Below are 21,359 nucleotides of genomic sequence, written 5' to 3'. Positions count from 1 at the left end.
TGGTCTGGAAAAGCGCTCTACAAATACCAATTACTTACTAACATACATATGTAGTCAATCATTGGTTAGACTAAAACTGCTTTGTGTAAAACTAAAGTACATCTTCACTTCAACTAATCCATATAATTATAAGAACTATTTAAAAAAATACAATTTCTCCATTACAAGTGTTGAGATATCAAAAAGGTTGTCCGGCTCATTCAGAGACAGCAGCACTAATACACATTTTAATCCATTACTTATTTGATCTAGTTGGATAATGCTGATGAAATTTAAGTGGCTCTACATCTGAGCCCTGAGGATCCCCACAGATAAATATAATGAAGGACACACACAAGTCTGAACAAAAGTTAATGTTGAAGGTCAGCTCGATAGCGGAGGTGGAAAGTGTTTTAAAAAGTTGTCCTTTTACAAAAGTAGAAAAGTGTCTCATATAAGGAACATCGTGGATTCCCATCACCAAACCTTCAGTTTAATGAAAGACAAGAGGGCAAAAGTAATATTTAAATTAAGATTTATTTTCATTTTGTCAAACATTTACAATTCTCACGAGGGAGAAAACACCCATAACCGTTACTAAAATATATGTTTATGTATACATTACTAGATGAAGATTTATATAAAGAGAGTTCTTATATGTGACGGAACATTAAACATTTGCAGACCCCGGTCTGAGAAACTAAAAACCCCTAAATGTGCAACACGTTGATCCTACACCTGTGGACGTCATGACTAATCTCTAAGTGTAAAGAGACATTCAGTGGATAAATGTAGTGTCAGTCGCACCTCTTGTTTGTTATAGTTCTATAGTTTCCATGAAGGCCTCTGACACAATCTTGTACTGTTAAAAGGTTGTTCATGCAAAGATGAAGGCGAAAGCGCGAGGTATGTCAAGAGTTAAGTGGTAGCAACAGTAAGGGCCACACGAGGGCCACATGATAGCTTTAGCGTACATTAGCTTCATGCCACAGTATTGTGCAAAGAAGGTCGTCACAGGCTGATAAAAACAGAGGGAAACACACTTAAAACGATTAACACAAAGAACTTTCAGACACAAACAATAAAATTATTTCCCCCTATCGTTTGCTTTAAATGCCACACCGTGATGTAACGAGTGTGTGCGTGGATGGCATGTAGCGGTGAAGGCAGGGTTTCCCTTCCAGGTGTTAAAAAAAAAATCAGGCTTCTGGTCAATTTGGCAACTTAAATAAAAAGATGTGGAAAAACTTCTATTTGAACTGTAAAAGAAAAGAAAACATGATTATTCATTTGACAACTTATTAATCAAAAACATGTTTCCTTACGATGGATTTCGCCAGGATGTTGGGTTTCTGGGCCAAAGCGGGTTTCCTCATGACAGCCGGTTTGCCCAGTTTGGGGGACATGGTGGCAGGGTTGGGCGAGGAGGAGGCGTCGCCGTTTCCTTGGGCGACCTCCTCCAGAGGAACTCCTGCCAACACGTAATGCTTCTTCCTCAGCTCGCCCAGGCGCAGACGCTCGTTGTCCAGCTGACTCTCCAGCTCCAGGACCTTCACCTGTGAGGGTCCAGCAAACATGTCATGTAACTCAATCCTGTGTCAAGTGTTGTGTAATACACATGATCCACAAAAATATAAAACAACTTTTAAAGTATGTTCTCACCTGAGACTCCATTTCTTCTTTTCTCAACTTGATGAGCGACATTCCAGAGAAGTCCATGGTCTCTGAGTTTGTAGCATAAACACAAGTGAGTCACAAACACACACACACACACACACCATTTTCACACACCTTTCTCCTCAAGGTTCTCTTGCCCCGTTTTGGTTGAAGCCACAACATTTGCTGCCATTTCATTGACGCGACGAGACGCCTGCTGCAGGACCGTCAACCTCTTGCTGTTGCGATCCGCTTTGACCTTAACCACAGACATGAGGAGGCCGTCAAAGGAAAAAAAGAAACATTTTTCATGATCATGCTTTTTTTTTCTGTTCAATGACTGGATGAACTTACAAAAACAATGTAGATAATTAAAAAAAACTATTTAAAACCCTTTTTAAGCCAATAATTTTCAGTACTGGGAAGAAGGTAGAAAGGAAGGGGGAAGTAAGCAGGTAAGGAAGAAAATAAGTAAGAAAGGAAGGGGGAGAAAAGGAAGTAAGGAAGAAAATAAAAGAGGAAGGAAGTAAATAAGAACGGTACAAAAGGAAGAGGGAAGTAAGCAGGTAAGGAAGAAAATAAGGGAGGAAGTAAATAAGGAAGAAAGGGGGAAGAAAGGAAGAAAATAAGGGAGGAAGTAAATAAGAAAGAAAGGGGGAAGAAAGGAAGTAAGCAGTTAAGGAAGAAAATAAGGGAGGAAGTAAATAAGAAAGAAAGGAAGTAAGCAGTTAAGGAAGAAAATAAGAAAGAAAGGGGGAAGAAAGGAAGTAAGCAGTTAAGGAAGAAAATAAGGGAGGAAGTAAATAAGAAAGAAAGGAAATAAGCAGTTAAGGAAGAAAATAAGAAAGAAAGGGGGAAGAAAGGAAGTAAGCAGTTAAGGAAGAAAATAAGGGAGGAAGTAAATAAGAAAGAAAGGAAGTAAGCAGTTAAGGAAGAAAATAAGAAAGAAAGGGGGAAGAAAGGAAGTAAGCAGTTAAGGAAGAAAATAAAGGAGGAAGTAAATAAGAAAGAAAGGGGGAAGAAAGGAAGTAAGCAGTTAAGGAAGAAAATAAGGGAGGAAGTAAATAAGAAAGAAAGGGGGAAGAAAGGAAGTAAGCAAGTAAGAAGGAAAATAAGTAAGAAGGGAAGTAAATGAGGAACTAAGGAAGTAAGCAAAGACAAAAAGAGTAAGGTTGAAAGAAAGGAAGTAACAAAGAAAGTACGCAATTAAGGGAGTACGGACAAAAGGAACCAAGCAAGGTATAAAGGACTTAAATAAGGAAGTTTGGCTAAAAGAAAGTGATAAAGATAATAGGAAGAAAAGTGTAAAGGAAGAAAAAAAGTGGCTGAAAAAGTACTAAAGCAAATGAAGCAAGTAAGTAAGTAATGATGTATGTTTGTAGGTAAGGGAATAAGGTAGGATTTAAGGAAGCAAAAATGGAACCAAGGATGATGGAAGAACAGAAGGATGAAAGACAGGACCTAAGGAAAGAAAGGAAGTAAGTACAAGGAAGAAAAGACGAAAACAAGGAAGACAGGGACCAAGAAACTAAAGTGGGAAAGACGGTAGAAAGGAAGGAAGGAGCCTTTTCTCATGAGCAAGTCTTAATAATGGAGGTCATCACCAACACCTGTCAATCACTGACCTTGGATGCGGCGACCAGCTGAGCAGTGCTGGCAGCGATCTCATGAGAGCAGACGATCAGCTCCTCGTACTTCCCAGTGTGGAGCACCACCTTGTCTGCAGACTCTCTGAGAGAGAACATGTTCAATCAAAACGTGATGCTGCGACTCAACTTTTCTAAAAGTCTCTCGACTCAAAAGAAACGTATCAAAGTCTTACACCATCTCTGACGCCCCCCAGCCGACCGCCTTCGCCGCAGAGATCAGTCCTTCAGTCCAGCGAGAGTTCCGGGCGTAAAACTCCTTGATGGAGGCGGCGCCCTTTTTAACAAGCAGAGCTAGAATGACGAGATGTTCCCCCAGCATGACGGTAGATTGAATCGGGTCCACAGAAACGTACCCTTCCTCCTTCAACGATCTCCTTCTGCAGGTCCGTGGACGCGATGATCAGCATGCGAATGGCCTGAGAAGGAACAACATCCAAGTCCATTTTCAAGTTCAAAGAGAACATTCTTCATCTCCAACACGTGTGTGAGTTCAGTTACCTTCATCAGGTCCGTGCAGCTGAAGAGTATTCTCTCATTGACTTCCAGTTTCACTCCCGTTGTGTCTTTACGCGCTTGATTCATCATTTCCTAGACAGACGACAGGAGAAATGACACTTGAGTGACCCGTGATCAAACTTCTAAACTAATTATTATTAGTCGTACATCAATCCTGCGGACGGCTTCCTCGATGGCCGCTTGTGTCGCAGCCATTTCCTTGTCGACCAGATCCCCCAACTCATCCTGACGCACGTCCATGCCTTTGGGTCTCAGCTCCTGAGACACCAACAGTACAGGGATTTAGTGAAGAACACGTGGGATCACTAAATGTAATCGTTAATTCAATGTACAGGCACACAGGAAGAACAGAGTGTAGCTACGTTCATTTAAACTTGTGCTGTGGCTCAAATCACATACTTCTCTTAGTATACTAGAAGTTAGTATGCATCAGGATAGTGTGCATACTAACTAGTACGCAAGTTCTCAACAGATAGTATGTCTCAAATCAAACACTGTCGCTACGCACAAACCGGATAAGACGCGACAGCTTCTTCTTCTACTACTATTTAATGATGGTTGCAACCAGCTGTTGGAACACTATCAACACCTGCTGGCAGCACGTTTTGCAAGTTTGGAAAAATAAATAAAGAAAAAAGTATGAGAAATGAAATATTCGCGAGATATTTACGCCAGTATCAGCACCGAGGACGTCTAATCCTTCTACTGCTGCTGAAAATATACCTGTAAGTATATGCATATATATGTATATATATATATGACGCAACTTCTGTTTACAACGTCACTAAGATGGCGGCCGTTTAGGGTGGTTAGTGTCCATCGAACCATACTCAGTTTTGTGGGCATTTTAGTCACCAATTTAGTGTGCATGGCGCACTAAATTTCACATACTAAGAATTGAGACGCACTTATGCACTAAAAATACTAACTTTGAGTATGCAAGTATGCGATTTGAGACACAGCTATTGATCTTTATCTATCTGTCCATTTGAGGCGTGACCCACTCACCTGGCCTAGACTGAGAATCTTGTGCACGATGACCCGGATGGCAGCCGGGTCGGCCCTCTGGAGCGAGGTCTTGGACTTGAGCTCCTTCAAGTACTGGAGACTCTCAGTGGCACAGCCTCGGCAGTTCTCCGTGAGTCCTGAAAGGGAAGCAATGAGTCTCTTTTTTTTTAATCGTCCTGGACACTTGAGGTCGTACGGTCGGCGTGGTCGGTCGGCGCCATGTGTGCCGTCGCGCTGCCGTTGATGATGGTGTCGGCGGCCGAGTGCGAGAACTGGGTCAGAGACCTCAGCAGTCCTCCGGCATCTGTCGGTCAAGAGAGGGAGACGCTCGCGATCAATGAAGTTTTCCGGGGAAATACGTTTTGCAAAAAAGACGTTTTTAAACAAACCTCCCATGTTGTTCAGATAGTCGGCATGTCCCTTCTTCACCCCGTCGATGGAGCTCAGCGTCGCCTCGGCGCGACTCACCAGGTAGTCTGAGCAGAAAATATGAAGCATGAGCCACTTTGCTAACCTTGGTGCTATTTTTAATGGTCATTACAATAAAAATGTTAAGTGAGGGGTATTATAAACTAAAAGCCTAAAGTTAGCGGCAGTGAAATTAAACATGCTGTAACGCTCATTAACTATAACTAAATTAAATCTTAATTCTGCACATTTCCAATTCAATAACAAACATTATTTCTAATATCAGTTCAAGGATATTTTCATGACAAATAAATGTAGACCTTGTTATTTCTAAGCAAGTCAATGGTGGCAATTAAAAGACGTACATTAAAAATATGTACATTAGAGTATTAACTCCTATTTTTAAATGATGACATTAGTTTTAATACATTGCATTTATTAAGAGACTATAGTTTTGTAATAATGTTATATATATTAATTAAAGACAAACTATTACATTCAAGTTGTATAATATTAAATCTATTACAAAATTTAAAAATTATTACATTTTTATGAAATTAAAGTCATATAATACATTTAGTAAAAGATTAAAGTTGTATACATTACCTTTATTACAAGATCATTAAGGTATTAAAAGTTGTACATATTACATAGTATAAACGGCATGTAATTATGGGATAGATCGTGAAAGAGGTTTGAAGAAAGGAAAACACCCATTTAACTATTCATTTATTTACTTAAAATATATATATAAATAATATATACAAATGTTATTTTGTAATCAATGTAATGTTTTTTTAATTTTACATAACAATAATATTTTTAACATATTTTTAAAACACTACTTCCATCTTTGAATTAATATAATACACAACTTTAATATATATATATTGACAGATAATATATATAAATATCATGACAGGACCCAGTTGAACGTAGAATTCATCACGTATGTAGCAAGAGAGCAGTGACCTGGAGAGCTAGTGCAGCGTACATGCAGAGGATCATCCAGTTTAGCAACAGCGTCTTGGATGATGTTCTCGGCCTCAGAGACGGTGCACTGCAGCAGAGCAAACTGCTCATCCAGAAGCTTTTGCTTCAGCTGCTGCTCCTGCTTCAACTAGAAAAACCAAAGAGTCAACGTTAAAGTTCAGAACTTTCTGCTTAAGAGAAACAAAATGTACAGAATGTTACGAGGCTCATTTTGAAAGTGAGTCGTTTTAGAGAACATATTATTGAACCAAATTGAGTTCTTGCTTAGAACATTTTAAATCAATTAAACAATAAAAATAGTTGAAAATAAAGACATGTTAGAGAGAATATACAGTATAGCATGAAACAGGGGACATGGAAGAAAAAAGAAATCATTGCAAGAAACAAAACATTGATTCTGAAGCCGAAAACAATTTCTTTGTTCGGTAAATAAAAACATAATCCTCATGGAAACAGTCGTTTTCCTGCCTGCTTATGCTTTCTGAGTTAATATAGTTAATATAGATATAATAAAAGCTACATTTTCTTTTTCCATTTCTCAAATATTTAGACAGATTTATAATGCGTCATAACAATTACAATGCAATTAAAGCATGGATGTGGAAAATATGAACTACTAAGCCAAGCATACCGGTGTTGTTTTTGATAGTAGGTGACTCAGCATTAATTATTTTAGTATAAGAATTAACCATTTATCCATAGAGAGTTTCCTGAGATTTTACATCCAAGAGAGATGTGTAAAAAGATTGCTACTTAAATTTTCTCTGTTTAAAAAAATAGTTCTTGGTCATAGTGGAGCAGAAACAGCAGATTGCAGTGAGAACAGTGACGTCTCACGGACCTTCTCTTGCAGTTTGGCCTGCAGCTCCACCACCTCCCTGCCGCTCCGGTCTCGCTCCTGCTGGAGCGACGACTGCTGCACCTGCGACGACTGACGCATGGACGACAGCTCCGCCTCCTTCTCGCTGACGGATCGCATCAGTCGCTCCTTCTCCGCCTGGAGCGCCGTCATGGAGCTGTTCATTTGCTCGGATGACTAACGGGGGAGCGAGTGGGAGAGGACAGACTGGTGAGTGTGACCATCATCCAGGAATGTATCATCATCATCATCATCATCAGGTTCTCACCGTCTCGCTGGTCTGCAGGGTCGCCTTGATGCGCATGACTTCGGCCATCTTCTCCTCCAGTTCTCTTTTCAGCCTCTCCATCTCGAACTTCTGCTCCTCCAGCTGCAGCACAAAAACACCTTCTTCGTTTGACCGAGTCCACACGGTTTGACCTTCAGACGCTGGACCACACCGACCTTCATGTCGGACTCCTGTCTGATCCGCTCCACCTCGAACGACAGCTGCTGCTTGGTCCTCTCCACCTCGTCCTGGGTTTGCTGCGTTGCCGACAACATCCTCACGGTGTCGGCGCTCTAGAAAAATAGATTCACTTTTAACAGAGAAGTTAAAAAAAACCAACCAAGATCAAGTTTCTCTTCACCTTCCGTAGAAGTTCAGCATGACTGGCCACCAGCTCTGTGTGTTTGTCCTTCAGCTTGTTGTAGCGCTGCTCGGTCGCTTGAGCTCGTTCTGTTTTCGGACAAATGATCAAATGACTTCCACCGTCTTGACTCCTCCCGTATTTCCATTTCATCTTACTATCTGCTTCCACGAATGTGCTCTGCAGGTTCTCGTGCTCGGCGTTACGCCGGCGCGTGGCTTCCAGCTCCATCCGCAGCTGCTCGTTCTCCACCAGGGCGCGCTGTTTCTGCAGCCGCTGCTCCTCCAGCTCCGCCTCCAAGCTGTTGATCTGAGATTTGAGCTGCATGATGTACCGCTGAGCCTGATGGGAGACAAGACGACGGTAAACATGAGAAATACCAGCTGACGTGATTAGAGATGACGACACGGAGAGATGGACGTAATACATTCTTTTGTCCCGAGGTGACTTGTCACATTCTACATCTCAGCAGTGGTTTTTGCATGTGGCCTAGACATCGCCCAGATTCTGTATCATCCATCTTCATATGTAGTTACCGCTGTCAGTAACAAACTACAACTTTATTTAAAGCACCGCGACTATTGCATTTCAGAAATGTGCTATATAATTAAAAATACTATTATTATTTTAAACCATATCATCATTGTATTTAAAATGACCAATTTTTACCCTAGTACTGTATTACGGTCTTTTTTTCCAAGGGTTGCAATTATTGAATAATAAAGAAATTTACTTTCTACCGTCTTTCCCTATTTAGTTTCTTAGTCCCTGTCTTCCTTCCTTCCTTCCCCTTCCTCCCTTAGTTTCTTTCTTTCTTCCTTCTGTTTTTCCATCGTCCTTGGTTCCATTTTTGCTTCCTTTAATCCTACCTTATTCCCTTACCTACAAACATACATACTTGCTTCATTTTCTTAGTACTTTTTCAGCCACTTTTTTTCTTCCTTTACACATTTCTTACCATTATCTTTATCACTTTCTATAATTCAAATGTTGATGAAATTATGAAATGTTCACATTAAGTGTTCGAACGTGTGCATAAAACCACAAATTCTACCAAATTAGTCATTACTGTTCAAAATTATACCAATCAATACAGTTAATATATATTTTTAATTGTGTCAAAATGTTACGTAGTGCTGCTTTAATAACACTTATTTTGAGGAGTTTTGTTTTAATTTTTGTTTAAATAAATACTTGATGACCAGGAATGAAGGGGATTTTTATTGATATAACGAGTGTTGAAAAAAATAATCTCCTTCTCTTTCTTTATTTAGGAAACTTTGATAACTGCCCAGCTCATTTTTGTTGTCATATTTTACCACTCATCGTCTTCAAAGTAAATAATATAATCACACAATGACCAATATTAAGAAATAACTAGTCAGTGACTAAAATAAGTTTTAAGTAAAATTTAAGGGGCAGGAAAAAGGGTAATTGTTTCAAGTGCGATCGGAAGGTTGAAGTAGAATTTTGTCAAGGGGAGGAAAAATGAAACCCTGACAATTATGACCCAAGATTTTGTAAATATATATTTGATTATGTGCAGTGTAAACAAATGTTAAACACAAATTGGCTACGGTCAAGAATCATGTGGACATGATATTGAGATTCTGCCTCTTCACTTCAACACATGAGATCCTCACCTCTGCTTTCACTTTCTCCAGCTCTGCTCTCAGCAGCTCCAGGTCTTGTTTTAAGCTCTCGATCTGAAGGTCCCTGTTGGGTGGGGTGTGTGGGGGGGGCGCGGCAAAGCTCATCGTCATCATGTGTCGATTTCGGCCGTGGTACTGAGACCAACACCACGTACTTTCACAATCACCTGTCATCGAAGCCTCCGTTGGGGGGTCCGAACGCCTGGTCGAAGATGTCGAACTGCTGCTGAAGAAGGAGAGCAATGAATGGAAAAGGAAAAAAGGGAAAGTTTTGTCTGCGTTTGTTACCTGTGGCTGGGCCTGGATGTTGGACGTGGACACGTCGCCGACCTCGATAAGTGGCTCTGGTTCATCGTCGTCGTCATCCTGCGGCTCCGGCTCGTCGTCATCGGGGATGACCACGACCGGCTTCACGTGCTTGGCCAGAGACGCTGCGTGCAGGAAGTTGGGAGGGGACTAAAGAAAGAAAATAATTCACTTTTTAAAACTACAATACAGCCGCAAATAGACGACCCGGTCAGGACTTCTCACATCTGCAGCACACTTACATCAGGCAGCTTTGGGATTTGGATTAGTCTCTTGAAGTAGAGCATGTCTCTGGCTTTGTTGAAGAAGGACTTCAAGCTGCAGGAGGATTAAAACATATTCTTTTAGTGTGACCTTCGCGAGCACTACAACTAAATGTGCCGTCAACTAGAGAGGACAGCATGTTTCTTTTTGGTTTAGTGTTCAGTCTTAAATAGAGATTTACCGTCAGCTTCCTGTGCAGTGACCAGATTTGTTTATGACCTACCTGCGGAACTGGTCGTAGAACCGGTCACGGTGTCCTTGCAAAGTGTCAGCAGGGAGACCTGAATTAAATTAAATCAATATTTTTTTAAGCTCAAATGCTCTCCAAACATGTGGCTGTAACGGTTCTCACATGAATGCAGCTTGAAGAGCAGCTTGACTGTGAAGTGGTAAAGGTGACTGCAGTCCTGGATGACCTGGATGAGCGGAGCCAGTCGACATTGTCCGGAGGTGAGGGTGGAGATGGCGATGGAGGTGTTGAGCTGTTTTATCACTGAGAGAGGGAGACAAGAGAGGAAAAGGTTCAACCCTTACTCAGAATAAATGCCATATTATATCAGTCAAGTTTTAATTGCACTTCTCTTCTCACTTCTAACCAGTGCAAGTTAGAAACCATCTACTTTTTCTAAATTAAAAAATGGCTTGATTCTTCTACTTTTATTTCAATTTTTTTTTACGAGGAAAAGCAAACGTTTAAAAGCAAAACAGTAGGTTAAATATGATTATTTTTGTCGTTTTTTCTCTTTAAATTTTATTTATTCATTTTTTCCATGGCTTATCTTAAAAAAACTTTTAATTTAAATTAGATTGATCTTAGACCTCTGTTGTACTCATCAGTATGTGTCCGCCAAAACTGTTTTCATTGAAATATTTACATTAGAAAATAATCTTAAACCCCACTGAACACTCCTTTTTTTTTTCTTCTGGAGATTAAATCTTGTTTACCACAACCACACGCACTCTGTTGTAATGAATTAAACATTGAGGTTTATCACTGCATATCATCAATACCAGAAGTCACCACCTCCAAGGGACTTGTTGTTGTTGTATAAACAAAGCGGGGCGTGATTACGTCATAAAGGAGTCTGCTCTTATAACCTCTTGTTCGCCGAGATTTCGGAACGTTTACATGAAATTTAGAGTTCCCGATCAACCTCTGGACTGTGGGAGGAAACGGAAGAGTGCCCTGAGTAATCCCACACAAACACACGAACACATAGAAAGACCACATGACGCCTCAAGTTCAATTTTAATACTTTATCAACCTTATTTTTAGATTCTTCATTCCAGTTTTGAGTCGATTATTCAATTCCAAATTTGTCTTCGACCCCCATCTCGTCAGAGAATATCTATTTAGATATACAGTTCAATTATTTTTAAGATGGAGTAAAATAATCTTAATTCAATGATAAATTAATTCATGATTATTAAGCAACTATCTGCTACAGTTTTAATATAATAAAGTTTGAAGTTGAAGTTTGCAGTGCAGATGCAAAAGATGTGTTGTCACTTTGAAATCTGTATTATATTGTAAAGCTTTATTATACATTTCTTGTCAATAAACACTTCATTGCTCGTTTTCTTCAACGGAAATGAATTCTGTGACCCAAAAGAAAGTCTTGGGTGTTTCCCTGCAGAAGTCATTACTGCCCCGACTAGAGGAAATCACATGACGGCCTCTAATTGCTGGCATTTCCTCATCAGTTAACTTATTTAGATCCATGTTCAAAACAAGAAGGACAAGTCAGTCCTCAAAGGACAATGTGTTTGAGGAGGCAGAACTTGAGTTGCTCTTATAAATAGAGAGCACTATCGGACGGGAGCTCGGGTTTCTGTTGCCTAGAAGAATGAGTCGAGCGAACGTTGGGATGAGTTTCTCTTTACCTGTCTCGGCCAACTTCAGCTCCGTGTCCATGTAATCAAACACCTCCACTGTGAGCTGGAAGCTGCAGGACAGACATTAATACCCGTGTTAGAGGCAGGAGGCTTCACGGTGCGTTTGGTTTTCAAACCATCACATCCAAGATATGATTCCTTCTGCTTTTAATCTGCGAGGAATCACTCACACTTTGTTGATGTCCGTTCCAGCGGTGCGCTCCAGGACTTCATCTGTAACCTCCAGGTTGGGTGGAATTTCTGAATGCTGCATGAAAACACAACCGTTATTAGCAAAAGATATTGGGAGATAAAAGAATGCAGGGGTTACCTTTGCATGGAACTCCATTTTAGTGCAGAGCAGCTTTGTGTACAGACCCACCAGCTGTCCGTACCTGTCGTGTAGGTTCCCCTGTTCGCCACAGAAACCTTACTTTAATACTTCTGCATTTACTTTTTATTATTTATCAGGTCTAAGTCATACCCATTGGTGTCCAACATCTATGAGGGAACTGTGATGTCTCATGCAGTCTTGTAGGACCTGTGAACAGCAACAAATTATACTTATTTCACCCGTAAATTATTTTCTTTTATAATAATTGTAAAATATGAACCAAAACAATGAGACTAAATACAGATTTCTTAAACCTCCAGTCAATAGATTTCATTCGACTGCCAACATGGAACGATGGTTCATTTTAATAGTCTTGTTGAACTCCCTCGACGATCAGATTCAATATTGTTTTAAGTAAAACTGTTAATAAAAAAATGTATTTTATTTTCCAACAGACTTATTGAGATAAAACAAACTGCCTTAAAAGAACAGTTGTTGCGTTTTTTGGTAATATTTGTTTTTAGCTCCATTCATAAAATCTAAAGTGGACTTTGACCTATCACAACAAAGGTGGCGTAACAAGGAAGTGAAAACATCATAATACATGTCAAAATAAAATTCCTCTTGTATATAAAAAAAATCTAACAAAAGGACTTTCAAATAATAATAAGATCTGCAAACAAAACAGATCAACAAAAATCAACTTGATCTTGTTTTAACATTTCTCCGATCCTTAAACTCTTCACTGGCTGCCAGTTTCTTTCAGGACCAACTTTAAAATTCTGGTTCTTACTTTCAGATCTATTCATGGTCAGGCTCCTCCTTCCATCACTGATCTGATCCAGCCTTACATCTCATGCCCTTTTTATTTGTGCAGGCCTTTTTAAAATGTGTATTGTTTTTTTATTTATTGTTACCCTGGTCTAAAAAAGGCACTTTACAAATAACTATCACTTACAATATAACCAATAAAAATGATATACAATATTTCATTCTTACATTTCGATGGCCGTCCCGCAGCACTTTGTGCACTACATGGCAGAACTTCCAGCTGAGGATGGAGCTTCCAGCCAGAGGAAAGCCCATAGCGTAGGACCAGAAGGTGTGAGCTCCCTTCTCTCTGTGGGTCCCCAGGATGATTCCTGTTACCATGGTTCAGGAAAAGCACCAACTGAGAAGTAGATAAACAATTTCCAGAAGGACATCTCCAGAGGGATCAATAAAGTTTAATCTATCCATCCCTCTATCCATCCATCTAGTTCGACCACGTGGACCTGCCTTTGATATCTTTCTTTTCATCATTTTTAAAGTAGAACTTCTAACCCTTCCCTCAGTCGTAGACATTCATCTTAACACACATTAAGACAGGGTTTGTTGAAGGATACGTCGAGCATGCTTCTCCTTCACAGGCGCCTCAGAGGAGTTGATGGCTTTACTGATGCTGTTCAGCTGTGGAGGGAAGAGAGAGAACACACTCAGCAATGGAAAAAAAACAGCATGCAGTCGAAGCTCAAGATGTGATGATATCCAGATTACAGGAGGAACAACAGTATTAAATGTAGAGGTCAACGTTTTGTTAGAAACACCGAGAGAACAACAAGAGGGTGAAGCTAAGCCGACACACGATAGTTGACATTTCTCAGTACGTTTTCTTTTTTTTGGTGGATGATAAACACACTCCTGATAATGACTTTGTGCCACCAGGACCAAACTGTCTGCCGAACAGGTCGAGCAGGTTCAGCAGGTTCACCAGATAAGGGTGAGTCAGGTGCACTGACTCCATGCAAGGAAACCATTGCAACGTAGTACTTGAAGGGATTTAAATACAACCACTTGGATTGAGAATGTTTCAGACACATTTTAAATGTCATTTCTTGACTTAAAAAGAAGCCAAGATAACAAGGCCCGTTATTATAGATATAGGTACACAACCCTCCTCACAATGGTACTACTTAAAGTTAAGCATATTAAAACACGACTGGTGACCTCCATCATTGTGTTAAGAAAGTAGTTAAACAAAACAAATGTTAACTCAGGGACCCACATAGAAGAGAGATGAGAAAAATTGGAAAACGGCTGATGTCAGGAGAAGAGGGAGAAGAAGAATGAGGTTCTGGGGGTGGGAGGTTCCACAGGGAGTGAAAGAGAAGCAAATAAACTACTGTATCATCTATTCAACTAATTCATGTCAATATTAAACCCATCGAGAACAAGCGTGATCATGATAGTTTTGGCACCATTTACAGCAAAGCTGATACTTATTTTATTTTGAAGGGTGAAGTTTAAATGTTGATAAACAAATCTGCTAAAACAAAAATAAATGACAGTAAAGACAATTACACCCAACACTGAGTAGCAGAAGGTTATTAAGTGTTGCAGTACAAACAGAGCCAAAGGAAAACATTTACTTTGCTCATCATTTACAACATGGATGTCAAACTCCAATCACACAAGGGGCCAAACCAATGTATATCAACCTAATAAGAATTGTCACTGTGAAAATGTATTTTAATTTTTTTAAGGCTAAATTTAACTCAAATACTTTTGTTTGTACTTATACAAACACATTCTTAATCCGTCCCTTATATTACCTTAAACACCATCACTTTTATACATCACTAGATAAACATGAACAATAATATACTGTACTTTGATTTTGAGACGACTCTCTGGAGGGAAAACACAGAGAATTGGCTGGATTTGGTGAAAACAAATCATTGGACAGCTTTTAAATTGCAGTTTCACTGTGTACTTAAATTAATGGAGGACATTAATTGCAAATGTATTCGACAGTATAACTTTGAAATCCTCAGTAAATATGTCAAAGTATGTACACATAACCAGATTAAAGCTCGAGGTTCTGTTATCGTCGGTGTTCCCGTTTTAAATACTAATACTGCAGTGTCTATTGAAGACATTGAAATAACAATATTTGTAATGGATAAGATAAATAACAATAGTGTTTTTCAAGCCAATAACTGCACCAAACATATGACCATTAATCCTAACAGATAGTATCGAAGTGTGAGCACAGTTAAAGTAAAATTATTCTGAGGTTTAAAGACGGGCCAAATATTGAATAAAGTCAATTAAAACATAAATAATTCTGATTAACCATGTCTAGGCAAACCGTCTGGGAAAATTAAATATTGCATGTGTTTGGAGAGACGCCATCTTTATGTCATTATTATGCAAGAGATTAATCCAGATGAACAAGTGATAATCCACGGATGATGACTTCTACGTCCACCACCATTTCAGATGATTTGATGTGAAAACATGAACGGAGGTTCATTTTCATTAACCACCGTCAATTAGTTTTAGTAGAAACTAGTTAAAACAAGTCATCGAATTAATCTCTAAATGTCTGAAAGCCTCTTGAGCAGATCGTACTTGCACAGAGGAGCTAGTGTTGGTGAGAACCGAGGGGGTTAAAGGGAGACCCTGGGCCCGGTTCACGCTCCACCTCCTGACGCAAATGAATCGCCCCTTGGTGGTTTACACAAGGAGAGAGCGGTGGGCTAACGTGGACGCCCGGGTGACAATGAGGGGTTTGTTGGGGGAGGTGGGTCGGCAGCACCATGGCAATGAGACGCTGGCACAGAGGCTGCAACAGATGGCAGCTGAGCCTAAAGTCGTCCAGGGAGCCGTCATTCATTGATAAGCAGACGACTGGAGCCGAGCTCAGGACTTTTACAAACACTCCGATTACATGTGAGAAAGTATTCTATATGCTGCAGAAATCAAGGCGTGCAGACCTTCGCCGATCAAAACTGAATATGAAGAAATGGATGTTAATTTCCAACTTCATTTGGTCTTATTTAACTTTTAAAATTCAATGCAAATAAATTATAAGCTTCTCAAGTTGAACACAATTTGATCAGTTTTATCTTAGTCCACTCCCCATAGTGTGTGTGTTTCCATAGCTATTTAAAGTTAACATTTAATTTTGCCTCAAAATGTCTTATTCCTCAAAATAATAATGATAAATAAATAAATTCCTCTCTACCGTCTGGTTTTTGTAGGCCTGGGCAATATAATGGACAAAAATTGATTAATTTGAGTTTTAAAAAACTTAAAATACAAAAATCTAATTTATTATCATTTCTTTTTTTCACTCTAGATTTTGGAGAGATTGAACAACTTTATAACAATATTCATTTTGCCAAGAGTAGGATGTATTTCATCAATCTAGATAAATTAAAACATTATCTAGACATTTTTTAAAGCTAAAAATAATGAACGAAGTCCTTGCTGTGCATTTATCTTCATTAATGGGATAATTATTTGATAAAAATAAAGCTTTCAATGTGTATGTAAAAACTTGTACTTCAATTCCAAATCTTAGTTTTTATTTTCTTATCTTTCATTTATTTTTTCCCTTAAAATACATATGAAAAAGAGAAAATAAAACAAATCAGATCTTCTTTTAATCCGAGACTACTTTTCGGCCATATCGTCCAGACGAGTTTGGTTTGATTGCCCTTAACCAAAGTCACAGTATATATTTTATTAATGTGAAGAATAAATGTGGCTCCATTTATTAGAGAAAAAAATAATTGCTGCGTGTGTCATAAGTTTGTTTCTCTCAATGTTTCAGCCATATTTGTAGTTTTTAAGATCTCCTTTTGTTGTGCAAATGCAATCCATTGATAACAGTGTAAGCTATAAATGACTGGCCAGTTCTTATCAGCGTACTTAGATTAAATACAGAATATGCTGCTGCTTAAATAAGTGTCACTCTTGAGAGGTTTTAGTTTGATATTATGTATTTAAGAAGAACAACCATGAACTCATACCATTTTAAACTCATTTTTACCTTTTTGACCATTACATAATGTGGCATCTTCTTGTCCATATTTATAAACGCATGGTTTAACCTGGCATTACCTGCTAGTTCCAGAGCCAAGTCAAGAATCATGAGTTATTAAAAGACCAAAAACACCAGACTAATTGTTTTGTTTGTTTCCCTCAAACACAACAACAGCTAACACACACACACACACACACACACATGCTAGCAGCGTCTCAACGAAAACAACTCTACTGACGGAGTACTTTCGTCGGAGTGGACCAGACATGGTGGTGCGGTTGTGGTCGGCGACTCATTTAGATCGAGCTTCTGGCTCGAGCTTCTTCAGTAAATCCTCGCACCAGCAGAGGAGAAGTGAGTGGCAGAAAAAAAAGACTAATCCCTGAAAGTCTGTGGCCTCGCAGCTTTAGCTGGAAGTCACTTTCGCGTTGAATCAAGTCCCAAAATATCAAGACGTAGTAGCGCCAGGTTCAGGTGGTCAGCGTCGAAGAAGAGGGTCTCACCATCGTGGACTCGACTCTTCAGCTCCACCGGTGGAAGCTCCTGATCAGCTTAAGTCAACAGACGAGGGTTGACGGCGTCACTCAGACTTTAACAAGAGCTCAGTGTTGAACACATGGTGAGCTTTCAACATGTTTGAGTTTCACGTCAACGATCGAAACACTAGGTTATCACAACCAAACAAAGAAGATCTCAGACATATCTTTGATGGTTATTCTTTCCTGTAATGCACTTCATGAGGAAGTTGTTTTTGCTTTCAAAGAAGTTACGGGATAAAGACGTTCGGATCAAAGCCACTAAAAAAAAATGGTGTTTAAATATTGTATTTATTAGAATATTTCATTTTTTAAATGGATGTAATCACAATAAAATGCTGCCCTATTACTAAAAAAAGCAGCAAGATGGCCAATACCTCTGCCAAGGATGTCATCCTGATTTCCAAAACTATATACAGATATAAATGTACCAGTAGATGGTCAAGTAATTAAAACTACTTCCACAATTCAAGAGAGAAGAATAATTGTCTCGATGGGGATTCCAACAAGCTTGACCTGGATATCATCTAGCGCCCTGAAAAGTTTTTAAAATTTTAAATAAACAAAATGTTTGTTTTTTTAAAGGCGCTTTACAAATACTTTTACTTACTTACATGGAAATTGATTATTTACGTTTTTTGAGTGTTTTTCATGTATTTAAAGTCAAGTATAGTTTTTTTTTGGCTAGTTCTAAACAGACTAGCACTGGATGGATGACGGTTACTGCAAAACCTTATATAAAAAACAAACTTCAGACCCAACATTCATCCATATTTACTATTGAAATATTCTCAATAGTTTGAGTCGTTTTCATTTTTTTTTTAAATTAGCTTTAACATCTGAATCTTTATTTGCGGCATTTGTTGCCGGTATGCATACAATAAACTAAGATTTGGGAAGTAAATAGTGGTTTAAACTTCTCTTAATTTGTCACTAATCATCATTAATCCAGAGAACAATCTATTCCAGATCCACATAATATGCTCACTTAAGAGTCTCATATAACTGGATTACTTCACGATTCGGAATCTCAAGTTAGGAAACACGAGTGACATTTTATCATCTTCATATTCCTCGACTCACACACAAAAAAACATGAAAATATTTGAGAAAGCGAGGATGACGATCATCTTCAATCAAAAAAAAGAATTCAGGTTTTCTGGTTCAAGCCTGAGAGACGCCACACAAATGGACTATTGAGAGGTAGATTTGAGGGGTGCCACTCAGGGGTCTCCTAGGCAACGGCTGCACAAGTAAAAAAAAAAACAACACTACGACTACTCACTACTATTCTCCCATATTTAGAATCTTTAGACGGTTTCTTTAACAGGTTTTGTTCTTGAACAGACAACATTAATGAGGTGCTGGTTAGATTATTTTAAGAGCTAAATAGGCTCAGAAAGAATCTCAGCATTTCATATTGAGTTGTTTATTCATTTTACAAGGTTGTGTGTCGAGCACCATCACAACCTGAAGACGAGTATTATCAAACAAATGACGTATGAAAACATAATTGAACAAGGATTGGTTTTTAACAAGGCAGGCACTATTTTGTTTACCTGAACAACACTCGTAGGATATAAACAATACATTAAATAGTGCTTTTTAATTCACATACAACTCCTACTCAGTACTTGTGTTGATCCTCTCCCTTCCCCCCCCCTCACCCTCTCATGGGTGTTCACTCCGGCAACATGGCTGGCACACACACACACACACACACACACACACACACACACACACACACACACACACACACACACACACACACACACACACACACACACACACACACACACACACACACACACACACACACACACACACACACACACACACACACACACACACACACACACACACACACACCACCTTGAGAATGGTCAACATTAAAATGGGAGAACACAGACGAGGCGTTCAGTCTGTGAATATGATGAATCATCAGAGTTTCGCTTCAGAGAGAAACACATGGAAACGAGTCACAGTTTTCACCGACCATCGGATTAAAAAGAACAGATTAAAATCAAATGAAGAGCGAGAACTAATTTATCAGCTTAAATGGCACATTTTCTCCAGACCATTAAATCATCTTAGTTTTATCAGGGCTATTTTTTTTATACAGTAACGCCACAAAATGTGTTATATATATATATGTATATAAATAAATATGACATGAAACATCTTAAGACGTTTTTATTTGTTCAGGCTTTTCCTTGATTTTCTGGAACTCCTGTTGTGTTATCAGTTTTATCTTGACCTTTAAAGTATATACTTTATTGAATATTGTTTTGATTGTTTAAGCGCTTTGTGACCCTGGTCTGGAAAAGCGCTATACAAATAAAAATTACTTAATTACATATATAAATATATAAAACATTGATTTATTTAAAAGAGCGATTGGTTGACTTTGATGCGACACTTTAATCGCTTATACTTTGTTCTCGCTGACTTTATCTCTTCATAACCAAAGTAGCTACTATTCATGAGTCTCGTTCTGTGAAGGTTTCTGCCTTCAAGAAGCTCTCTGACACACTTGCTCCTGGATATTCTCTCGGCCTACGAATAGTGTCTTCATTTCACCTACTAAAGTCCATGTTTTAATTTGTCCGATCACCACATTGCAAAACCCCCTCAATAAAGTTTTATCTATATGTAGTTTTTTGAGTATTTGGAAAAGATATATCGACCACTGAGGGACTGTCATGGAGGGCTAGAGAGTGACAAGAGGTCAAAGGCTCTGAAATGCTGCTCCACCCCTCAGCCACGTGTTTTGAAAAGCAAATATAACACAGTGCATCACGGATCTGTTCACAAGATAAACCAACAATTATTCTTAAAACAAAACAAAAAAACTGCTGTTTAAACGATCACGAGACGCTTCCAAAATAAAAGTAGTGCTTTTGACGACACACGACTAAACAAATGGAAATATTTTTTAGAAATACGACACTTTTAACTTCCTTATGGACAACAATTCTGAAGTGACATTCAAGAAGATTCCAGACTCGTCTTATCAGCAAAGGAAAAAGCGAGTGAGATGGAAGAAGGTGGACAAACAGGAAGGACAAGATCAACAGAAGTGTGACGTGAGAAAATGAAGCTAAATATTCAGATGGAAAAACACGTCAAAATAAAAGATTCAACGTTAGTATAAAATGAAGTGTTTTCGAGAGACCTCTGAGAATAGTTTGGCGTCAACAATGACGCAACTATATCCACCGTTAGTTGTATTTTGTTGTTAAAAAGACTAAAAATATGAGGTGAAAAAAGAGCGTGTTGTGCTCCACGTTACCTGCTGCTTCTCGAAATGCTCCCTCTCGGCTCCCAGGTTGGCCTCCGTCCTCCTGGTCTTCACCCGGGTGGGCACATGCCTGATGCTGTTCATCCTCCCGGCGAGAAATAACACAAATAAATCACCTTCACTTCCCGGTTTCTTGGTGCTAAACAACGGCGCAGGTGAGCAGCGCGCGGAGGATCTATGACGCCAGAGCTCCGGTGCGCGGAGGAAACATTTGTGCTGAAGGAGGACGAGCTCACAGTGATCGAGTTACGAGGAAGGTTCCTCCTCCCCCAGGGTGGCGGGATTGATCTCCATCACGTCCTCTGATGCTCTCACAGACACACACACACACTCCATTTCCCTAAAACTATTACAACTAAAATCACATTTATCGCTGTGTGTGTGTGTGTGTGTGCTAGGCTAGCTTAGCCTGTGACGTCATCCAAGCGACACTGATATTTTATGTGAGAATTTTTGTAATTTATTCAACGTGTTTATATTAGTAATTTTAGTATGGGTTTATTTTAGAATATAGTTGATGTGAAAATATATTAACATATCATTTAATTAAAAAATGTATTTAATAAAATAGTATATCTATA

The 21,359-nt window shown here is 39.0% G+C and overlaps 1 protein-coding gene across 2 annotated transcripts; it reads right to left on the bottom strand.

Moving 5' to 3' along the window:
* Positions 1-497: 497 nt before the first annotated feature.
* Positions 498-21,010, bottom strand: hip1rb (huntingtin interacting protein 1 related b). Of its 2 annotated transcripts, none has more exons than XM_087792308.1 (31): positions 20,770-21,010; positions 13,514-13,577; positions 13,128-13,270; positions 12,279-12,335; positions 12,126-12,206; positions 11,986-12,062; positions 11,804-11,865; positions 10,272-10,412; positions 10,143-10,200; positions 9,898-9,973; positions 9,638-9,805; positions 9,517-9,575; positions 9,341-9,413; positions 7,856-8,039; positions 7,698-7,786; positions 7,513-7,629; positions 7,337-7,438; positions 7,051-7,245; positions 6,189-6,336; positions 5,198-5,284; positions 5,005-5,112; positions 4,809-4,945; positions 3,948-4,058; positions 3,783-3,872; positions 3,638-3,700; positions 3,458-3,558; positions 3,261-3,366; positions 1,771-1,894; positions 1,642-1,703; positions 1,305-1,535; positions 498-1,238 (listed from the first exon to the last, which is right to left on the bottom strand). In XM_087792308.1, exons 1-31 carry the CDS (start codon positions 20,860-20,862, stop codon positions 1,230-1,232), a joined length of 3,216 nt encoding a protein of 1,071 aa, XP_087648434.1. In that variant the 5' UTR covers positions 20,863-21,010; the 3' UTR covers positions 498-1,229. The 2 variants fall into 2 exon arrangements, with proteins under 2 accessions (XP_087648434.1, XP_087648442.1); XM_087792316.1 differs by having other exon boundaries at positions 9,517-9,572.
* Positions 21,011-21,359: the final 349 nt, after the last annotated feature.

Source organism: Callionymus lyra, chromosome 1 (genome assembly GCF_982586985.1).
Source record: "Callionymus lyra chromosome 1, fCalLyr1.hap1.1, whole genome shotgun sequence".
NCBI lineage: Eukaryota > Metazoa > Chordata > Actinopteri > Syngnathiformes > Callionymidae > Callionymus > Callionymus lyra.
This window is presented reverse-complemented; position numbering and strand designations above follow the sequence as displayed.